We start from the raw sequence: 18,800 nt of genomic DNA, 5'->3' as shown, positions 1-18,800 counted from the left end.
AAAACATTTTATATGCTCAATAAATAGAAAACATTATTTCTTCAAACCCAGGTGTGTCAGCTACTGTAGTCATCAGTAAATAAAAAGCATGAGTCACTTTTACACCACACATCTTTATTTTTCGTACATCTCACTGATTGTATTAGGGTTACCGGATGAAGATTTTGTTAATATTTTCCTTTTTCACCAGGTCCCAAAAACATTAAGTCATCTCCAGTTACCTACGCTCTGCAGAAACCTCACATCTCATGAATATTCATGGAGCATTTTCCACCCGGTTGATGTTCTAGTTATGTTTTATTGTTACGTGACAGCTAGTGGTCGCATTACAGGGCCCTCTAATGGCCATAATAATTATGACAGGAGCGTTGTTATACAGCCACGAAGTTGGGGTTGATGGATAGGTCAATAAAAACTTATTAGACTTAAACACAGACGACTGTTCGTTTCCCACTTTGAACGGTTTCTCTTACCCACAATCATTCTATAACCCTAACCACGTTTTATTATTTTAACCATGACGACAAACGTCCTCTAACCTTACTGAAGAACGTCCCTAAACCTAACCGAACCTTCACCATAGCATTGTCACAACACAAAAGGGAAAATATTTCCACAGAGATGTATCAGAGGGTGAGGACCGACAAGCTGTTTGATCATTTAGGGGTAGATAGACTTAAAAAGAGGGAACTGTTCATGTTTTCTCGACAACTGCTCATCCGATTGACCCCAGACTGTGAAGTGAAGCATTCAGCGTGAAGTTTGTTGGAAGAGCGGTTCTTGAGAAAGCTTCAAACATTGTTTCCGTACATGTTACTGGAAGTGAAGAAGAAGATCACATTAGGAGGGAAGCTTTTCAGAAAGTTGGACCTCTGTGATGCTATTGGAGCGGAGCAGCCAACTCCAAAGCTGAAGGCTGGATCAAAGGAGGCCGAGCAATCAGCGCCTATTGACAGGCACATTTTGAACTGGTATTGAAATACCATAATACAAAAATTACCCCTGTAAAAGAGTCTGGGAAAAAAGATAAAAAAAACAAGCATATTAACTTTGTGCGCTACCTTCTGCAACTACTGCAAAATAAAACCTTTCATCTCATCCATGCATTAAAAACCTGAGTCTTGTTTGGACGCTTTATGATGCATCATCATGTTTGGCTTGACGCTATGTTTCTGGTTGACCGAGTGAAGCTCAAGATACAAGGTTTCTGGAGGACACTGACAACAGGAGAAGATGTGAAGTCAATGATCCATCTGAATACATTAATTACGAGAACAAACACAGCATAAAAAAACACACACACACAGATATCGGCTTGGTCTGAAGTTAAAGGACCAGACACGTCATTTCAAATAAACACAAAACACACTCATTCACACATTCAAAGCATGCACCCAAGAGCTGAGGACACTGTGCAAAATACCAACATTACTTTAAGGATATTAAGTGCCAAAGAGAATAAGACTAAGTTCATAAATAAACAATAAAATAAAAAGAATAATAAAAATGGTTAAAGAGATAAAGATTAATAATAACCACAGTTATCACCAATCTCAAACACTGACCTCAGAAAGCCAGAAACTGATGTTTGTTCAACAGAATATAAAAAAATTGGAAAAACAAATGAACAAACAATAACAATACATTAAGTAATTATGATTGCATACAGCACTGGTTGGACACTGGACCTTCAACGCGCAGGATGTACTCCATCGCTTTTATAAACCGTCTGATCCAGACCGCCACATCTACACATTCATCACATCCAGCTGTGGACATTCAGGGTTTTGGTGCTCGTCCAACGAGATCACAGCCATGTGGTTATTCTCCACTGGCCCCGAAATGTGTCTTTACTATTTACAAATTAGGATCTTCTAAGCAAATTTCTTTGGGGGTCCATTCAAAGTCATCAGCCCAAACGTGCCATGTGCAGGTAGAATTTCCATTTTTGTAAGATCATCTGTTTAATGTACGCATATGAAGCTTTTCCAGAAGATCGAATGTGTCGTCAACTGATCACACATGAATCCCTTCACACTGAATTGACAACACTGTTATTGCCAGGTCAAAATACGCCTTGCTTTGCCATTGCAGAAAGGTGGATTTGTGGGGTTCATATGGGGTTCAAGTCCAGCCAGGGGATACTTCTGAAGGTCTGGACCTCTGACTATAAGCCAGCAGTTACACAACTGATGCTTACTTTGTGTCTCTGCTGTAAGAAGCAACTTCACAAGTGCACATCTCTTCTAATGCCTTTTTTAATTATCATTTTCACCACCTTGTCTTTTGGCCCTTGTTTCATTAGGCCATGAAAAGAGTTCTCTCTCTCTCTTTCTTTCAAAGCCTGTCACAGTTCTGAGGAAGAGGGGAGGGAAGATGTGAAAGTCCATTGATGCTCACTCTCCTTGCCATCTGCCCTTGTCCAGCTCCACCTCCACCTTGCAGGGTTTGAGTCAGGCTAACTTGGGCGGTGCTGAAGGAGGTTATTCGGCCGCTTCCAGCAATCTGGAGGTTCACTGTGGTGGCATAACTGGTCTTCTGGTTCCCAGGTTTAGTAGGAGAGGAATGGGCAAAAGGTAGGGGTGATGGGCCTGAGGGCAAGGGGGAGTGGACTGAGGGCACAGGAGGTGCCTTGGTGGTGATTTGGACCTGAGGTTGCAGTTTGGCTTGGGATGGGTAGTTCTGGTGCTGGTAGGGATCAGGTGGAGGGGAGGTCAAGCCCGAGGAGGACAGAGTCAGGCACGAGGAGGAGAGGTTTTGATCACGGAAGGGCCGGGAAACATAGGCGCAAATGAGCTGGCTACGACAACTACCCTCCTCCAGCTCTGGGTCTCCCCATTCTGTCTGAGTGTCTGACGGAGCCGGAGAGGAGAGGAAGGAATGGGATAGGGAGGAGAGAGGAGAAGGAGAGGAGGTGATGATTGTGGAAGTCGCACTCATATCAAGGCTATCAGTTCCGTTATATTTGTTTGAAAGCTCCCGTACATCCGGCCAGGGCACACTGGTGAAATGCTGCCCACCTAGGGCGCCCTTCCTTGGGGAAAGCCTGGTTGGGGAGAGCGGGGACTGAAGCCCGGCTCGGGGGCTGAGGCAGGAGGGTGAGCTGTTGTACGAGGACCAGCCACTCCTCGGACTAGTTGGACAGGACTCCTGCTGGTCAAAGGATCCTCGACCACTACCACCAAAACCGAGGGACCTTCGGCTGCTCTCCGCCCAGGAGCGGCGCAGTCCACTTGAGTTGCTCCGGGCTGGGCTTGGGGGTCTGTCTGCCAAGTTGGTGGAGAAAGACCTACGGAGGGTTTGGGAGGTTATGTGGGCTGCAGGAGGACAGGGTCCAGAAGGGGAGGAAGCTCTGAAGCTATGCAGTGGGACCGAAGATGAGGAGGAAGTAGGAAAAGAAGTGTTCTCCAATGCTGATGAGCTTAAGGAGGAAGAAAAGGGAGATGAAGGAGAAGAAGAAACAAATCTGGGGTTTCTAGGTTGAGGTGCTGCAACGTTATTTGTCCAAACATTCACAGACACACCAATGGGAGGTGGGGAGAGGATACGAGGGCTCAGACACGAGGACGACTGCGTGAATGCAGAACTTGCTGAGGAGGCCCTGGGTAGCTCTAAAGTGAGGCCTAGTGGATTATGGGAACTTGCACCTCCTGCCCGAGTATTCCTGGGGTGGGGAGGTTTGTTCGCCATAGGGGAGGAGTAATTATGTTGAGGAGGTGGGGAGCAGAGGCGAGTAAAGGAAGCAGGAGTTGGGGAGGGAGACGGGGACTGAACTCGTGAGCTGGGTTCAGACGCAGAAAAAGGCCGAGCTACACGGTTGTGCGACCCCGACCAGAGAGGATCATGGGGTTGCTGCATTACTGTGGCATTAGCACTACCATTAGCTAGCTGCGTCCTCTGTGGACTTCCCGACCAACCGCCATTACTGACAGTGCCATTAATGCTACAACTGCTGGTATTATTTACATTGCTGATTGCTGCGGTTAAACCAGCTAAGCTTACATTGTTGTTGTTGTTGTTTGCATTCTGCGATGAGTCGACTTTGGAGTGTAGGAATGAGGGACGAGAGGAAGCAGAAGAAGAGTGGGTGAGCTGGTGATGGGCCAGACTCATAGAGGGGGAAGGTGAGCGGTGGAAAAGAGAGGGAGGAGGCGACTGAAGAGATGGAGAAGGGCAAGAAGACGGGAGAGAGGACGGTGGACACCTTGGATGTTGGTATTCATCTTTAGGGAGTTTAGGAGAAGGTGAACCCCGTCGTAAATGAGAGGATGGCAAGGAAGGAGTGGAAGATGGGCTTTGGTTTACTGAGTTTATGGGTGGTGCTTGTTGACGGACGGTGTTCTTCTTTGCCATACTCTGACTGATAGACTGGCTTATACAGGAAGCAGCTAGGGATCTGGTGAATGCAGAGGAAGAGGCGATGGGGGAGGAGCGGAGAGAGGAGGACGGAGTGGGGGAGGAGGAAGGTGGGGCTCTCATGGTGGAAACCCTGCCAGAGGAGAGAGTAGGGGATAAACAGGAAAGAGCTGTGGAGACTGTGTTTGGGGAGGTGAAGCCGTCGACAGATACAGGGGTTGGAGAAGATGCTGGGACAACCCTGAACGGTGAGGAGCAAGGAGGCACTCGGACAGAGGAGGAGGAGGAAGGTGGGAGGGGAGAGGAGGTGGGACGAGCTCTAACAGGAGATGGGGAGTGGTGTGTGAGGCTGGGTTTGAAGGCTGAGGGGATGAGTTCTGTGTCCTGGCTGTGGGTGGCAGTTGCTGGACTGCGGCGGTTGAGGGATCCTGAATCCTGCTGGTCTTGTTCTCTGGATTTAGAGATAGATAGAGAAGCACAGATGAAAATAAATCAAAATGATTCTCTCTTTGATTAAAGCAGCATTACACAACTATTCCTCCTTGAAATAACAGCTTTTGAAATAAAGACTAATGCTGAACTGTAGATGAGTTAAGAAGACTTAGAAGTCATTAAAAAGCAGTGTTCATCCCTGATATCAAGTCAGGAAACTCTGAAAATATTAAGAATTTGATGTGTTTGTTAGAGAAATAGCACTTCCTGCTCCAGAAAGAGGAGGGGATCATGGGTAATATACACCTTCGGCCATGTCAAGAGACTGCTAGACTTTGTTCTCTGTACACGGTTGCATAGTTACATTTTGTTGCGTTAAAGAGAGTTCAGGCAAGGTTTAGACTTTTAAGAATGAAATCACAACAACCAAGAAATCCTGAAGGATTACAGTTATGTCCAAAAAAAGAAGCCTATTGCAAGCAAGTTGTAGTAATAGTATTTTTTGGGCCACAACTGCCTTCTTTTAAAAGCAAGTTTCCTTTTCATACCTAGTGGATTATGGGAGTTTACTCCTCCTACCCACATGCTTCAGGGTTTGTTCACCATGGAAGAGGATTTATTATGTTGAGGACGGGTAAAGTGGAGGAGATTGCTGTAATAACATCTGGCTATCATCTGGACCTGCACCAAGTTATACAGTGTAATTTTATAAAGCAAATATGCTATAGAAAGAATTACCATTGCTTTGCACCCGGCACACTACACAGCACATTTAGCATGCAGATGTTTCCCCATTTTAAATAGAGGGCGCCTGTTTACATTAACATTGTCTCGGCTTGGCCCATATGAGCTCAGACAGGTAACGACTCCAAATGAGGGGAAAAGGAATGTATTAGGAAAACTGTGCAGACCAATTTCACAGTAACATGATAAAACTCAAAACTTGCTCATGTACAGAACAGTTCAAGCGTAACTAAACTGCTGCTGAGTGATGTTACTGAGGGCAAATTTGCCTGTTGATAAGAAGCCAAAGTTGCATTCCTAATCTGGTTTCAACAAGATGCTATCAGTAGGAGCCCTTAGGCGAATAATTAAAAGAACACTTGGCCTGACTTAACCTTTTGGTTTGTTACATCACAGAACTGATCGAGTAACACTGATTAAATGGTCCTTAGTTTTGACAATTTATCAAAAGGTAAACAACCAAGGACATAAATGGGGACAAAATGTGAAGGAAAAAAGGAAGAACAAAGGGCTAAACCATCCTGAGGATCAAACTGAAGTGATTACAATGCTAAAGACATACCTATATTCGTATGGAGTGGTGTTACTGACATTCCAGGTGTTAGACAGAGCCCATTTACCCATAGTAGAGGGTAGGTCTGGTGGCCTCTGGCTGGTGAATGTTGGCAGACAGTCTACAGACTGCACTGATGGAGAGCATTGTTGGGTGGGATTTGGTTCTGATGACCATGGACTGAGTGCTGCCCCTTCTCTTGCTTTGTGATCATCCAGGGTTTCTGAAATTGCATGGCTAGAAACCTGAGAGGTGTCAAAGGTCAAGTGCAAAGGCGGACTCAGGGGTGCTTGAATAACCTGCTCTCTTGAGGATTTAAGGTAAGGTGCCTCCTCTGAAAAGATCACTGCAGAACCTTGTAGAAACATCCTGGTTTGTGATGAAGAATTGTCTGAATCACACTTTGTCTCACTTAAATTAATCTGATCGCTTTGGGGCTCCTCTTTATTTGGCTCTCTGGAGACTCCCTCCTCCAGGTGGGCCTGCTCCCCTGGGTGAGGCACCATGGGACTGTGGTACTCTGTTGGAGACTGGCTCTGAGTACATGCTACAATCAGCACCAGCTCTTCTGGGGAAGCCTCTCCATCCATGGTTTCTGTGCAAAGTGAATATTCAGGCTCTGCACGAACACTCTGCATGTCTTTGTTCTCCAAATGTCTGTGTTTGTCTGCTGGCTGGACAATGACGTTTACCGATGCTGATTCTTCGCCGGCTGAGTAAATAGGAGGTCCAGCACTTGGCTCTGACCTGCAGACACCCAGGAGGAGAATCAAACAAGTCAAAATTAAAAGATGTGATGACAGAGACACAACACACAAACAGACATAACACACAACTAATAAAAAATAACTTCCGGCTCATTGAATACTCTACCTGCCAAAGCATGTCAAATCCTGCTGGCATTTTCACACAAAAAGGATGCATTTTTTTTTGCAGTTGCTACCAGCTTGTTTTCAACCACCATTAACACACGTTTATTTAGATCCACAGACATTTTGATTAATGTTTACTGGGTATTAAATTGCTTGGGATGTTGTTGAAGGATTTGTCATGTACTGAAGGAATTAAACGCAGATTTCAGCAGCAAAAAAGTAAAACTTTATACCTTTTTTTATTAAACTGAATTTTTCAAAATTCTTACTAAGAAATGAACTGGGAGAGGTGAAATTAGTTAAACAGACCTTAACCTTTTATTTACAAAGTCCTTTTTTGGAATCAGCATCTAGTGGCTATTAGAGGAACTGCAACTGAAGACATCCTTTTACCATTAAGCTCTCCAAATCTTCACCTTTATATTTCTATTAAATTAAATACAGGCCATTTCAGTGTAGGAGAGAGTCACAGTACGTTCTCAGTCCAGCTGTTGTTGCATTATTTCCTCGTGGCACCTTCACAAGCCACAATCGTAGTTGATCACCTTAACTCCCACCACAGCAGCCATTTCTACACCTTCCTTTACTTACAACTTACCACCCATGTCTGTAAATATTATCCACTCACCCTTCTCTTTTCTCTGGTTCTTTGGTATCTGTGTAAACCTCTCTGTTTTGATTCAGGGCTTCTCCTCTCCCAGATGAAGAGGTAGAGGAGAGGTTCCTGAACTCAGTGGCTCTACAGTCCAAGTTCATGTTTGAAGTGATGGGGTTGTTAGTGGCAGAGCAGCATAAACTAGAGTTCTGATCTTCAGGTTGTGCACTGGGGTAATGTTTGGATGCGTACTCTGGGTTGTAGCTGTTGGCCTGAATCTGACCGAACGACTGATCTCTGAGTGAAGCCGATGGGTTTTCGCCAGGGGTGGTGGAAGTCTGGGAGTTGTCACTTGATCTACAGACCACACTGGAGTCTCTGTCTTTGGTCAAAGCAGAGATGAAGTCCCTGGGCCTGGAAAGAGTGAATTCATTCGTCTGGTGGTGACAGGCTGAGGACAGCTGTTCTCTGACAAACACATGACCAAACAGCAGAGGCTCACAGGCGGTTGTTATGGTCCCCTGGAAGTCTGGAAGAGAACAACAAGAAATCAGTTCTTCAGTAATGGATTATAATGTTAGCCAGCCCAAGACTTTGGTCCAGAATCAAATTACAACAGAAACCCTAAATCAACCTACCATTTGTCAAGCTCTCTGCTCTCTTTATCCTCTCGTCCTGGATCCTCTTGTCTTCCCAGGTCGTGGTCTGGTTCTTGTTCTGGTTTTGGTGATGCATCTGTGTGTGACTCCAGATCTGGGTTTTATTTTGGACCTGCAATTGCTGCCTGGTTTGTGTTATGGCTTGGCTCTGAACTTTGGTCTCAGAGTAACTTAGGGTTGCACTTTTGGCTTCTGTGTTTATCCGATTATTATCCAACTGATTAACTTCCGTTTCGGATTGTTTTTGCTGCCACTGTTTAGCCGGGGGCTGTTTTTGAGTCTGAATCAGTGTCTGGCTTTTAGTTTGGGTCTGAGTTGAGTGTCCAGAGAGTCTACCTGAGCCCCACGATTGGTTTCGTACAGCACTGGACCCGTTTCTGATGTAGTGGGACCTTCATGATGCTGGCTTTGGCACTGTACATCCTGGCCAGTGTTTGGACCTTGCTCAGAATACGCTCTGAGTTCTCCATCAACATCGGGTCCACCACAGGGCTGGATTCAAATAACCCAATACCGGCTACGTCTGACCCCATGCCCTCAAACAAGGCCCGGTTGGCAGTGACAATCCTGGAGTGGCGGGACCATCGACCTACTTTTATCTGACTGGGAAGACCCTCAAGGTTCCCGATGGTCTTGGCCAAGTCCCTCTGTTTGGTTCTGGTCCAAGTGGACTGAGTTTTGGCCTCAGTTTTTTGACATTGTTGTGTAAGTGACAGAGGTGAAGAGGGTTGTTTGTGGCTTCCCTTTGGTTCTGCTAGGGCTGCTTGGTTAAGTTCATAACCATTCATAACAGCTTGGTTTCCAGCACTGGTTTTGGTTGTTTCATCTCTGCACCTGAGATGTTTGGTAACAGGTGGGCTGTCTCCTTGCTCCCCAGCAGTCACAACACCTGTCTTACCCTCCTGCCTTTCCTCCAGTTCTTCCTCCAATGGTCCTTTGCAGACCTTTCCATTTTTGTCCTTTATCTCAGACTCTTCTCCAACAGGTTTGTTTTGGTTCGACTGCAGATTCAGACCCACTTGGTCTGGGGTCTCCTTGTCCTGCATCACTGAAGAGTTTGGTGTCTTGATTAGACCTTGTGCATCAATATCCTGGGAGCTGATTGGTTCATCTGCTTGTCTATCATTTTCTGGATCTGCTGAGAGTGAAGTTGGGGAAGAGATCAGGGAAGAGGGCTCTGTCTCTCGTTCAGTCTCTCTATGGATTGATTCACTGGCTTCATACTTGCATTGCCCGGTCTCTGTCTCCCCCTGGTGGCCGCTGACATCAAAGCGTGACACAGACTCCTTCACCAAGCCGGATGGGATCTGTGAGAAACTGTTTCGCCTTCTTGATGCCCCTCCTTCTCCCTCTTCATCTTCCTCCTCTGCCTCATCCTCTTCGGCCTCAGCAGCCGCCTCGTAATAACTCCTGATCTTTTCGATAATTTTCTTGTCACGTTTGGTGAGGTGGGAGCCTCTTGTGGGTGGATGTCGTCTCTGGATGGGGTGATGAGGGAGATCTGGATTTGGAGAGGGAGTGGTGGCCTCTGCGTTCATCTCTTCCCTGGGTAAATTACAACTGCTGATGTTCTCTCTTTCTTCCTCTGCTGGGAAATTGTGATGAAGATCTGAGTTTGGAGCAGGGATGACGCTCAACACCTCTCCTTCATCCCTTGTTTTTTTCTCCTCTTTCTCATTTACTACCCTCTCTCCTTGTGTTTCTCCACCTGCTTCCACCCTCTTTTCCACTTGACTTGTTGCATCTGAAATTTCTTTGACTTCATTTACTCTTGTGTCATTTTCAAGTCCATTTTCCTTGCCAGTGCCACCAGTCTGACTTTGGAGGGTGCTGTCATCCTCCATCTCCGCTCTTTCCTGCTCCTGGTGCATTGTGGGTATTTGTTCTGGGCTGGAGGGGCAAGCGACTGGGGGTAGCGGGCAGGTGAAGTTGGTCTGGTTAGGTGGAGGCTGACTGTCTTTGGGCTGATCCAGGACTTGTTCCTGGAGGAAAAGTAAAACAACAGTATTTAGTCTAAAGATGTTGATCGGTTTGTTGGTCTATCCAACACTTAAGCTTAGACAAAGGTATCTTGAAAATAGAGTGGTGCAGGGATGAGGTATTTTGTAGTTCAAGTTAGCATCAGCCTGGTTCCTCCACAAAAAGCCAATGGGATTTTTTCATTGTGTTTTGGATTATTCCAGAAAATAAACAGTGAGCAGCTAAAGTTTCTGATCCTTCAGGTTTAGTTGATCAGATCATCTTCACAGATGAACACCACTGTTCTGATGTTTGAAGCCTAATCCAATCTCCAGAAGTAAGAAGCTAATGTTAGGCTATAAACCAACTACACCACGGTCACATGACGTCAACGTCTCCACCACTAAGCTTCCAACTGGTCATTTCATTTAGCTCTGAGCTCTTCTACAAAAGCCTTTCTTCTTAGAAAGTTAGTGAGAGTTTGAAAGAGCGTGAGTAGAAACACAACGAGGCTGTAAAGGTGGACTGGTGAGTAGATGGGTTTTCATGTTAACGTCCCCGACAACCTCTGTAGTCTCATTTAGACACTCGTTAGCAACCGCCTTTTTTAAGACACGTAAAAGCTTCAAACATCAGGAGTGGGGGATTTACTGACCCATTTTATGTCGGAGAATAAAACCTGAAAATGTCTTGAGCTTGTGTTAAAACCACAGACCTTATTTCAGACATTTAACCAGAAACACACTGACTCTGGGACGAGGGAACAGGAAGCGCTAACATGCTAACTGACTTGCTGGTTTTAGCACTCATTCCGGCAGCAGCCTATTACTGTCGAAATCATGGTCCCTAGCTGATGAAACCTAATGGTTTTGGTTGATGATATATTCAAGTCTTTTATGTTACATATAGATTAGAGTGTATTCGAACCGTTGAATCAGTACGAATGGAGGTGAGACCCTCCCTGGCTCTGCTCTGGTTGATGAACTCCAGGATCTCCTCGGTGATGGACAGAGTGGGAGGAGGGCTAAGTGGGATCAACTCCTCTTCATCCTCCTAAACAGATGATAACACAAGAAATAAAATTGACTACTACTGGTCCTGCAAAAGAAGAGTCATTTAATATCTTTCAGGTCAAGTAGAAGTCACGTCAGAAATACCTCTTCCTCCTGGTTGGGTCGTAGCTGTGGCGTCAGGCCCAGTTCAGCCCGTTCAGCCTCCACCTCGATGACGGAGGATGCGAGCGTGCTGCTGCTGCCGGCTGAACCCAGACTGTCTGCCTGACACAGCTCACCTTCACTTCCTGCCTGCTGCAAAACAACAACACAACATAAGTAAGTTTTGGTTCTTTTTTAACTCACTTCAATTGTTTTTCATGTTTTGTTTTACTTTATTTACTTATCTATTATTACAGTCGACCAACTCGTGAATACAGGATGTGTAAATACATTCATTTTTCATGTTTACACTCCCCGTTAACGTACAACAAGCTCAGCCCAGCAGCGATTGTGGAGTGACAATACTTGATATGTTAGTTTAATGCTGACTGTTATAAAATACTTTTTTGTTTCTTTATTTTTTGTTTAATCACAAAAAGAATCGGATGGATTATTGAATTAATGATTAGTTTTCAGTCAGATACACACAAAAATAGTATTTAATCCAGCAGATAAATACAATCAGCTTTTGACATGGATGAAGAGGTAAGTGTGGGATGGACAGGTGGTGGCAAATAAGGATTTGGCAGAACATGAAAGTGCCAAAACATTGTCTTACCTTCAAAGCTGCGGGATTCCCGGATGGTGGGAAAGTCAGCAGAGGGTGACGAGAAGAAGAGTGACAGGTGGAGAGATTTAGAGGCAGAGAGACAGAGATGTTAGCAATGCGTAATTATTGTTTGACAGGCACTAAATCACTTGGCAACCACACCACAACAAAAATAAGCCATTGCAAAATATTCGCTTATTTGATCAGTTCAGCCTGTTCTGCTGATCTTTGCCCCCAAAGAACAAAGAGACCAAAATGTTATGTAACAAACCAGCAGATTAAACTCCTGAGACCCTGTGTCCTCATACAGTGACATTATGTTTTTTGTTTGCTGCAGCAAAACAGTAAGAAAGTATAACTTTCTTATGGTTTTCCTTGTTAGCTGACACTTTTTTGTGCAGTCTAGTATTAACAAAATCATGATGCACTCAACAGTGTAAAAACAAGATGGTGTCAATCTCTGTCACATTCTATAGCCGAGATCCAGATAAAAATATCAGAGAATCAGAGTTTATGGTTGAAACATGTTCTTTTCTGCTCAGTAACATTTGAGTTACAAAACACTGACGAATCATTAGGCTTTCAGATGTGCTGCATTGTTTGCAGTTTAGGTGCTGAAATAAACAGTTTTAAACACTGATGACTTTACTTTGTTATACAGTAAAATAAACCCATTGTCCCCAGATGCCGACTTCCTTTTTTGTCAAAAACTATTTCCTCTTCAAAGACATGGTTTGGTTTTTATACTAATCAGGTCCTATTGATCCCAAAAATCTTGTGAATGTTAAAGATTTCAATAGAAACCACCTCATGAGTATCAAAATGTGAAGTTGACTCAGAAACGTTCTCACCGTTGGGATGAAATGCTGCTTCGATGTCTTTAGCTGGAGCTGGAAGAGAAACAAAGACTTCTTTAAGACCTGTTGGCTCAGGATTTTAGCATTTTGAGCTGATGTTGTAACAAAATGGTGTCACGTCATCCTGTCATAGAGCTAAATTAATTTTGTTAGTACTCAGTATCACTGTATCTCATCATAGGACGTGAACTTGGTAAGCTGTTGCTACAGGAAACTGGGTGAGGTTTCAGCACAGAAATCAACCTGTGGGGCAACCCATTGGTCCTCAGTCATGGGAACAGGTGTCCTCTCCGTTCACACACCATGTACAGGTTATCTAGTTTCTGTGAGTCATCGGGCGTCTCTGTCCACCTGATTATCTCCAGGTGTCTCTATCTACCTGACTGTCTCCTGGTGCGTCTGTACGGTAGGTTTCCCTCCAGCAGTAGTGGCAGACTCTTCCTGGATTTCTCAGGTGTGTACATCAGCAGCTCTGGAGGCTCTGGTGGGACAAACAGAGCGGAGAGACCCTCAGTTCATTTTCAGATATTTAAAGAAAGATGACCATAATCAATAATCAGTTCAACCCTCAGTCCAATCAAATATGAATGCAGCACGAAGAAAACGACCACTAACCCTGACCTGATTGGCGTCTGCCTCTGTGATAGCCGTGGATGTCGTCCAGCCGTGGCGAGGCGGACGACTTCTTCAGGTTTTCATGGTCGAACTGAGGAGCTGAAACACAGGAAGTGATGTCACCCTGTCATTCACAGTTGATTTATTTATGAATAAACATTAAAAATGCTCATGAGAAGAGATGTTAAAAGAATAATTGTGTGTTTGTGTGATCTCACATTGACAGAAGTTGTCTCCGAGGACCTGTCTTGCCTGGAAGGAAAGGTCGAGATTTGGCTCAGTGAAAATTTTCTTCCAACAGTTAAACTTTGGTTGTATTTGACAAGATAAATGTGTGGTTTCAAAATAGATATCCTCACAGTGACTGTCTGTTTGGGAAACTGATGTCACTTAGGGTCAAGGTTTGAAGTCCTGAACACTGAAACATTTATAGAGGTTTATGTAAGTTAACATTTACAACAGCAGGAGGTGCTGTTGATCAGTACTCGCTGTCCATGTTTGTTTAGCTTTAACAGTTCTGATAAAGGAGACTTTAGTTATTTATTACTTTATGTGAGACTATACAATAAACATTTAGTGGCACTGTAGCTGCAAAAAATTAGACATGAGTAGAAGTTTGTTGCTGAATCAACCAGGATTTGGTTAATTAAAGTGAATTTTCACGTCATCAGGAGCAATGTTAAAGGACGTTGCTCCTCTCACCATTAAAGCAAAAAGGTTTTTTGTAGAATTTAACTTTAAAGTTGCCTTTTAAACCTGCTCTGGTGAATCTGCTGCAGCTCTGCAGGGTTCAGAGATTCTTCACATCTGATTTACAGACAGATTTTCACAAGGAACAAACGGTATTATTCAGAGAAACAAACGTAAGAATGAAAAATATTCTAAACCAAAAAGTTTGTCTTGAAATGAATCTCAGGAAAATATGAGTGCATGTGATTCTTTCTTTTAAGGGTTTGAAGTATTCCCTCCTAACTGATTATAAAGCAGTGCTCAGGACTTCAAGTCTTCCCTCTATTAATGGATCCAGTCTCCATGGATCCACCAGCAGGTGGCAGCAAAGACCAGACTACTGATGCTACATCTACTGTACTCTCATTATGACTAGTACAGTCCCTGCTGCTTCTACTATTTCTGCTGTTTGTACTACAGTAATACTACTTCTCTTATGCCTCCCCTACCTTCTGTGGGAGTGAAGCAGGATGGTTTTCTACGATCAGTCTCTTGAGGTAGTGCACCCACAGTCTCTTCTCCTCCTGGTTCTTTGTCTGCATGGGGTCACAGTGAGGTTTTATTAATGATAGAAGGAGCACAGGTGTTAGTGTACACAGTAGACAGTGTAATCTGGCTGTAACTGTGTCCTTTCCATTTAGAAATATGCATTGTTTGTTAATGTTTCTGTGCTGGTGGCCCCCAAATAACCACCAAACCTGCAACTACGGACTCACTGATTAATAATTTATACTATAAAATGTCAGAACATACTGATAAATATCCATTACAACCAAATATATTACATTTATAATGATATAAAACAAGGAAAAACAGAATCTTCACACTGAAGAAGCTGCAACCAGTGAATATTGACAGATATGACATTTTTTTCCTGGTTGCAGGTTAATCAGCTTTTGATGACTCTCAAAGGACTCTAATATGACCTCAGACGATTGAACGTAGATTCAGGTAACCCGACTAAAACACTCACCTGGACGATGTGCTGCTGTTTGGGAATCGTCTGGTCGGACACTTTGAAACACAGCGGATCCTTCAGCGTCTCAATGAGCAGCAGGTTACAACACTGCAGCAGAAACATAAAGACAAACATGAGAGGATGTAGTGGCTCTTTAAGGTTGGGTGTTTGTGATTATGAGAAGAAAAACTGGTTGACAAACTTACGAATATATGCGTGCTGTAGACGAACTGCTCCAGCCTCTTCTTGGCAATCAGCAGCATCTTGTCAAACAGGAAGAATGCTCTCTCCTTCTTCACCCTGTGCACCTTGAAGGAACCCTCCAGCACCAGCTCTCCAAACCCGCTGAGGTCTGGCCCGGTCCAGTTCACCAGCAACGACTCGATCTCCTGTGAGGAAGAGGAGGCCAAAGGTCAGAGGTTTATCATAGAGAAGGTGCTGGAACAAATTCTCTAAAAGGTCCTCATCGATGCAAGAAATGGACAGAAATAAAAAAATAAGGTTCTTTATTTCATACAGTTCTTCTTTTGTCTTCCATATTTGTAATCCACAGATGCAACTGGATTACAATACTCTGTTCTGTTTGTCTAGTACACCCTGAAGATAGCTCTTCTTATCAAATGTAGACTTGTACGCAGAACTAACAGAACTGTTTACGAATTCTGGGTTTTTTTATTATTGTGAGACTTTTAATTTGAAGGAATCAAAGAGTTCTAGTCATCGTGGCTCCACATGGACTCTGGTACAAAACCCAGATTGATTCTTATGTGGCACATTCAAGTGATTAAACTTTCCACATTTACCAATTTTCTCATATTTGCTTTTATGAACAAACAAGCGGTGGCGGTCCAGGACATTCACACGAGTCATGTACGGACATAACTGTGATTTTAAAAATTATAATCTGACTGTTTAGGGTTTAAATATGTAAATACCAAAACCCACGAGAACAAAACAAAATAAATCTAATGCCAAATTCATATTCTGCTCACCACATCATCATCATCATCATGGTTTGCTGATTTACTGAGAAGTTCGACAACAGTTTTCTGGCTCAATATCTTCCCACAGTTCAGTCTCAGCTGCCTCAGCATCTTTCTGAGGCCGAATCACAGAAACCTCCTGTCTTAAATCTTAAGTTAGGATATGAAGACATGAAGGAATCCTGTCTTATCTTAGGTTAGGAAATCCTGAAGTTGAACTCAAAACAAATGAGTTAGAAGTCTTGGCAGGGTTTTCCATGAGCGCTGTCTGTCATTTTCAGCCGACTACTTTCTTACTGTTTCAAGTCACTTTTTATGATGTTATAACTATAATCTTAAACCAGATGAAGGATTTTTGTCATCAGATGTCTGGATCTCAACAACTTAGGGAAACAAGCTGAGCAAAAAGCAGCTCCTCTTATCGTCCTGTGTCCGACTTCATTTAGATTTATTTCACCTCTCATTCGAAAGGCTTCTTCAGTTCTAGAGGCTGGCTGGGGAGTTCCAGGTATTTAACCTCTTGGAGGTGGTCCTGAGAGTCGCTGCCCTACCCTGTCGACATGCGAGTCGATAGATTCACATGATACGTCATTTGGGTCTGCCCTCAGCCTCTCAGTGAATAAGATTCAGAAAACTCAGAGTGTGTTTGTGAATAGTTTAGCAGTTCAGCTGACCTCAGTTTCAGAAGTTTCAACTTTAACCTCTGATGGGTTCACAGAGCAGGAAAAGCACATGTGTTGACCTCTGACCTCTCAGCAGCTGGAACTGGAGGAGTGAGACATTCAAACCATGCAGCACAGATGGAGCGGGGATCAGATGGTTTAAGGGTTTGTTTTATTTTTCATAAAAATTCTTCCTGTTTTTTTCTCAGTGTTTCCTGAATTTAAGGCACCAAACTGCTGAGAACAGGAGTTTTACTTTTCGTCAGTGCTTCCAAAACACTACAGCTGTCTGAACTTTGACTTTCCCACCTCATAGCTAACTTGTTTAATCCATACAGCTGCTCTTTTATTGCTTTCACATTTTAACATGTCACCAGGTGGAACTTATTCACTGAGAGGCTTATGGTAGACCATAAAGATGTGTCTCTGGGAATCTGTTTGTTGCACCTGTATTCAAAGAGTCTAATCCATTTCAGGTGAATATTCCTCCTCTCTAAATACATCATCTTCCAATTTCTGAACATTTACACTCACTCTTTGCTTTTCCTTTTGGCGATCCTCAAAGAAAGAGAGCTGAGAAATACTATTTTATGCCTTAATGTCATTAAAGGAGAGGTACACTGCTTGATTCAGGTGCTCAGCCTGAGCGAACATGAAGAAACACTGGCAGAAAACGTGCTGTTGACTCTGAATAAAGTCACAGTCACTGATATGAATTTAACTGAAATAACTAACACAACAAACAAACACAAGACAAACACAGAGTGAGAAACAAATGTCTTGAGAAACTTAATTAAAGGCAAAACAGTCACCGACATTAGAGAACAAAGACCAGAGCAAAAATGACAGGAGAGGTGTTAAAACGAAGCTGGAGATGAGAGGACAGAGGACACATGGTCAGGTCTGTAACGGCTGCCGAACACGTCACACGTGTCAAGGAACACGTTATGAACATGAACATGAAGTGAACACGTGTTGGAGGAAGCTAAGGAATGCAGAGTTTGACACCTAAAGGTCACCGAGCCGACCTCCAACCACCCGTCTCTCTGCACAGGGCTGAGGAGGAAAAGCTCAGTCCGATCGTCCTGGGAAACCTCAAAGCCTTGTTTTTAGCTTTAACACAGTACAGGTAAAAGGATTCATGAACTATAACATGTCAAAATCTTTGGGGTAGTTTGACATATTCCATCGTAGTTTATTTTCTGGAATAATCCAAAATCCAATGAAAAAATCCCAGGAACCAGGGTGATGCTAACTTCAGGGTTGGACTACAGAAACGCATCATCCCTGCAGAGCTCTATAGCTCCTATCCCCTTTCACTCCATTGTGGAGACGTCTTTTTCTTTCCTGCCTCACTGATGATACATGTATACCTTTGAGCAATAAGGCAATTAGGAAGAAGGGGACTTTGCAAATAGTACATTTATGTCATTTATGTCTCCAAGAAGCCAAAACATCCAGTTCTTCAACTCTTCAGAGTTCTGGACTCAGTATTCTTTACTTCCTGTATCACCTCACCTGTGTCCAATCAGACCAAGCAAGTCAGACCCTTGGACCAAAAAAAATTCTTTTAACTTTGAGCTGCAAAAAGCTGGAAAACTGCACTAATTGCTGCTTTTTTCAGGTGTTAACAGCCATACACAGAACATGCGTGTTTACCTGCAGCCGTACGGCATGTTCCTGTTTCCTCTTCATGTCGTTAATGTACCAGGCGACCGCAGTCATGGTGATGATGGCGTCCTCGACCACCTCATATCCTGGGGCGCTCTTGTCGAAGTGCTTGGAAAGTTCCTGTGAGAAGACCGACATGTTAAACAGGTGTTCATCTGAAAGACAACGAGCCGAATTTATTCCCAACACATGGGAGCATTTACAGTGTACAAACGTTTGTTTTAATGAACACAAAGGAGAATAAAAACAGGACAAAACAATCAGCAGCTCACTGGCTGACACAGCAGTTCATCACAGGAATGATTGAAGCGGGACCAGCCGAGGATTATGGGAAAATCCCAGCACAGATCCAAACATATGTTTGACCAGTGTTTAAACTGGCCACTGTAGA

At 43.7% G+C, this 18,800-nt stretch overlaps 2 protein-coding genes across 5 annotated transcripts in view; both read right to left on the bottom strand.

Annotated features, from left to right (window-relative positions):
- Positions 1-97: 97 nt before the first annotated feature.
- LOC108890271 (mucin-5AC) lies at positions 98-12,057 on the bottom strand (the record flags this gene model as incomplete). Its single annotated transcript, XM_018687141.2, is given in 8 exon segments — positions 98-4,807; positions 6,095-6,832; positions 7,586-8,081; positions 8,191-8,538; positions 8,540-10,193; positions 11,098-11,223; positions 11,328-11,477; positions 11,944-12,057. Coding segments are annotated over 8 exon segments (6,096 nt in total), but the record flags the coding sequence as incomplete, so codon positions are not given.
- The window catches only part of plekhg2 (pleckstrin homology domain containing, family G (with RhoGef domain) member 2), a 70,175-nt gene continuing 63,332 nt past the window's right edge, over positions 11,958-18,800 (bottom strand). For 3 of the 4 annotated variants that reach the window (XM_018687137.2, XM_018687138.2, XM_018687140.2), the window contains 8 exons: positions 18,398-18,529; positions 15,300-15,482; positions 15,109-15,201; positions 14,585-14,671; positions 13,625-13,658; positions 13,407-13,505; positions 13,171-13,272; positions 11,958-12,824 (listed from right to left, as the gene is read on the bottom strand). In XM_018687137.2, coding sequence (XP_018542653.2) covers positions 12,685-12,824; positions 13,171-13,272; positions 13,407-13,505; positions 13,625-13,658; positions 14,585-14,671; positions 15,109-15,201; positions 15,300-15,482; positions 18,398-18,529 — 870 coding nt within the window. In that variant the 3' untranslated portion in view covers positions 11,958-12,684. The remainder of the gene's footprint in view (positions 12,825-13,170; positions 13,273-13,406; positions 13,506-13,624; positions 13,659-14,584; positions 14,672-15,108; positions 15,202-15,299; positions 15,483-18,397; positions 18,530-18,800) is intronic. The other variant, XM_018687139.2, reaches the window with a different exon arrangement.

This window comes from Lates calcarifer, linkage group LG21 (genome assembly GCF_001640805.2).
Source record: "Lates calcarifer isolate ASB-BC8 linkage group LG21, TLL_Latcal_v3, whole genome shotgun sequence".
Lineage (NCBI taxonomy): Eukaryota > Metazoa > Chordata > Actinopteri > Centropomidae > Lates > Lates calcarifer.
The sequence above is the reverse complement of the archived record's forward strand: the minus strand, read 5'-3'. Positions and strand labels throughout refer to the sequence as shown.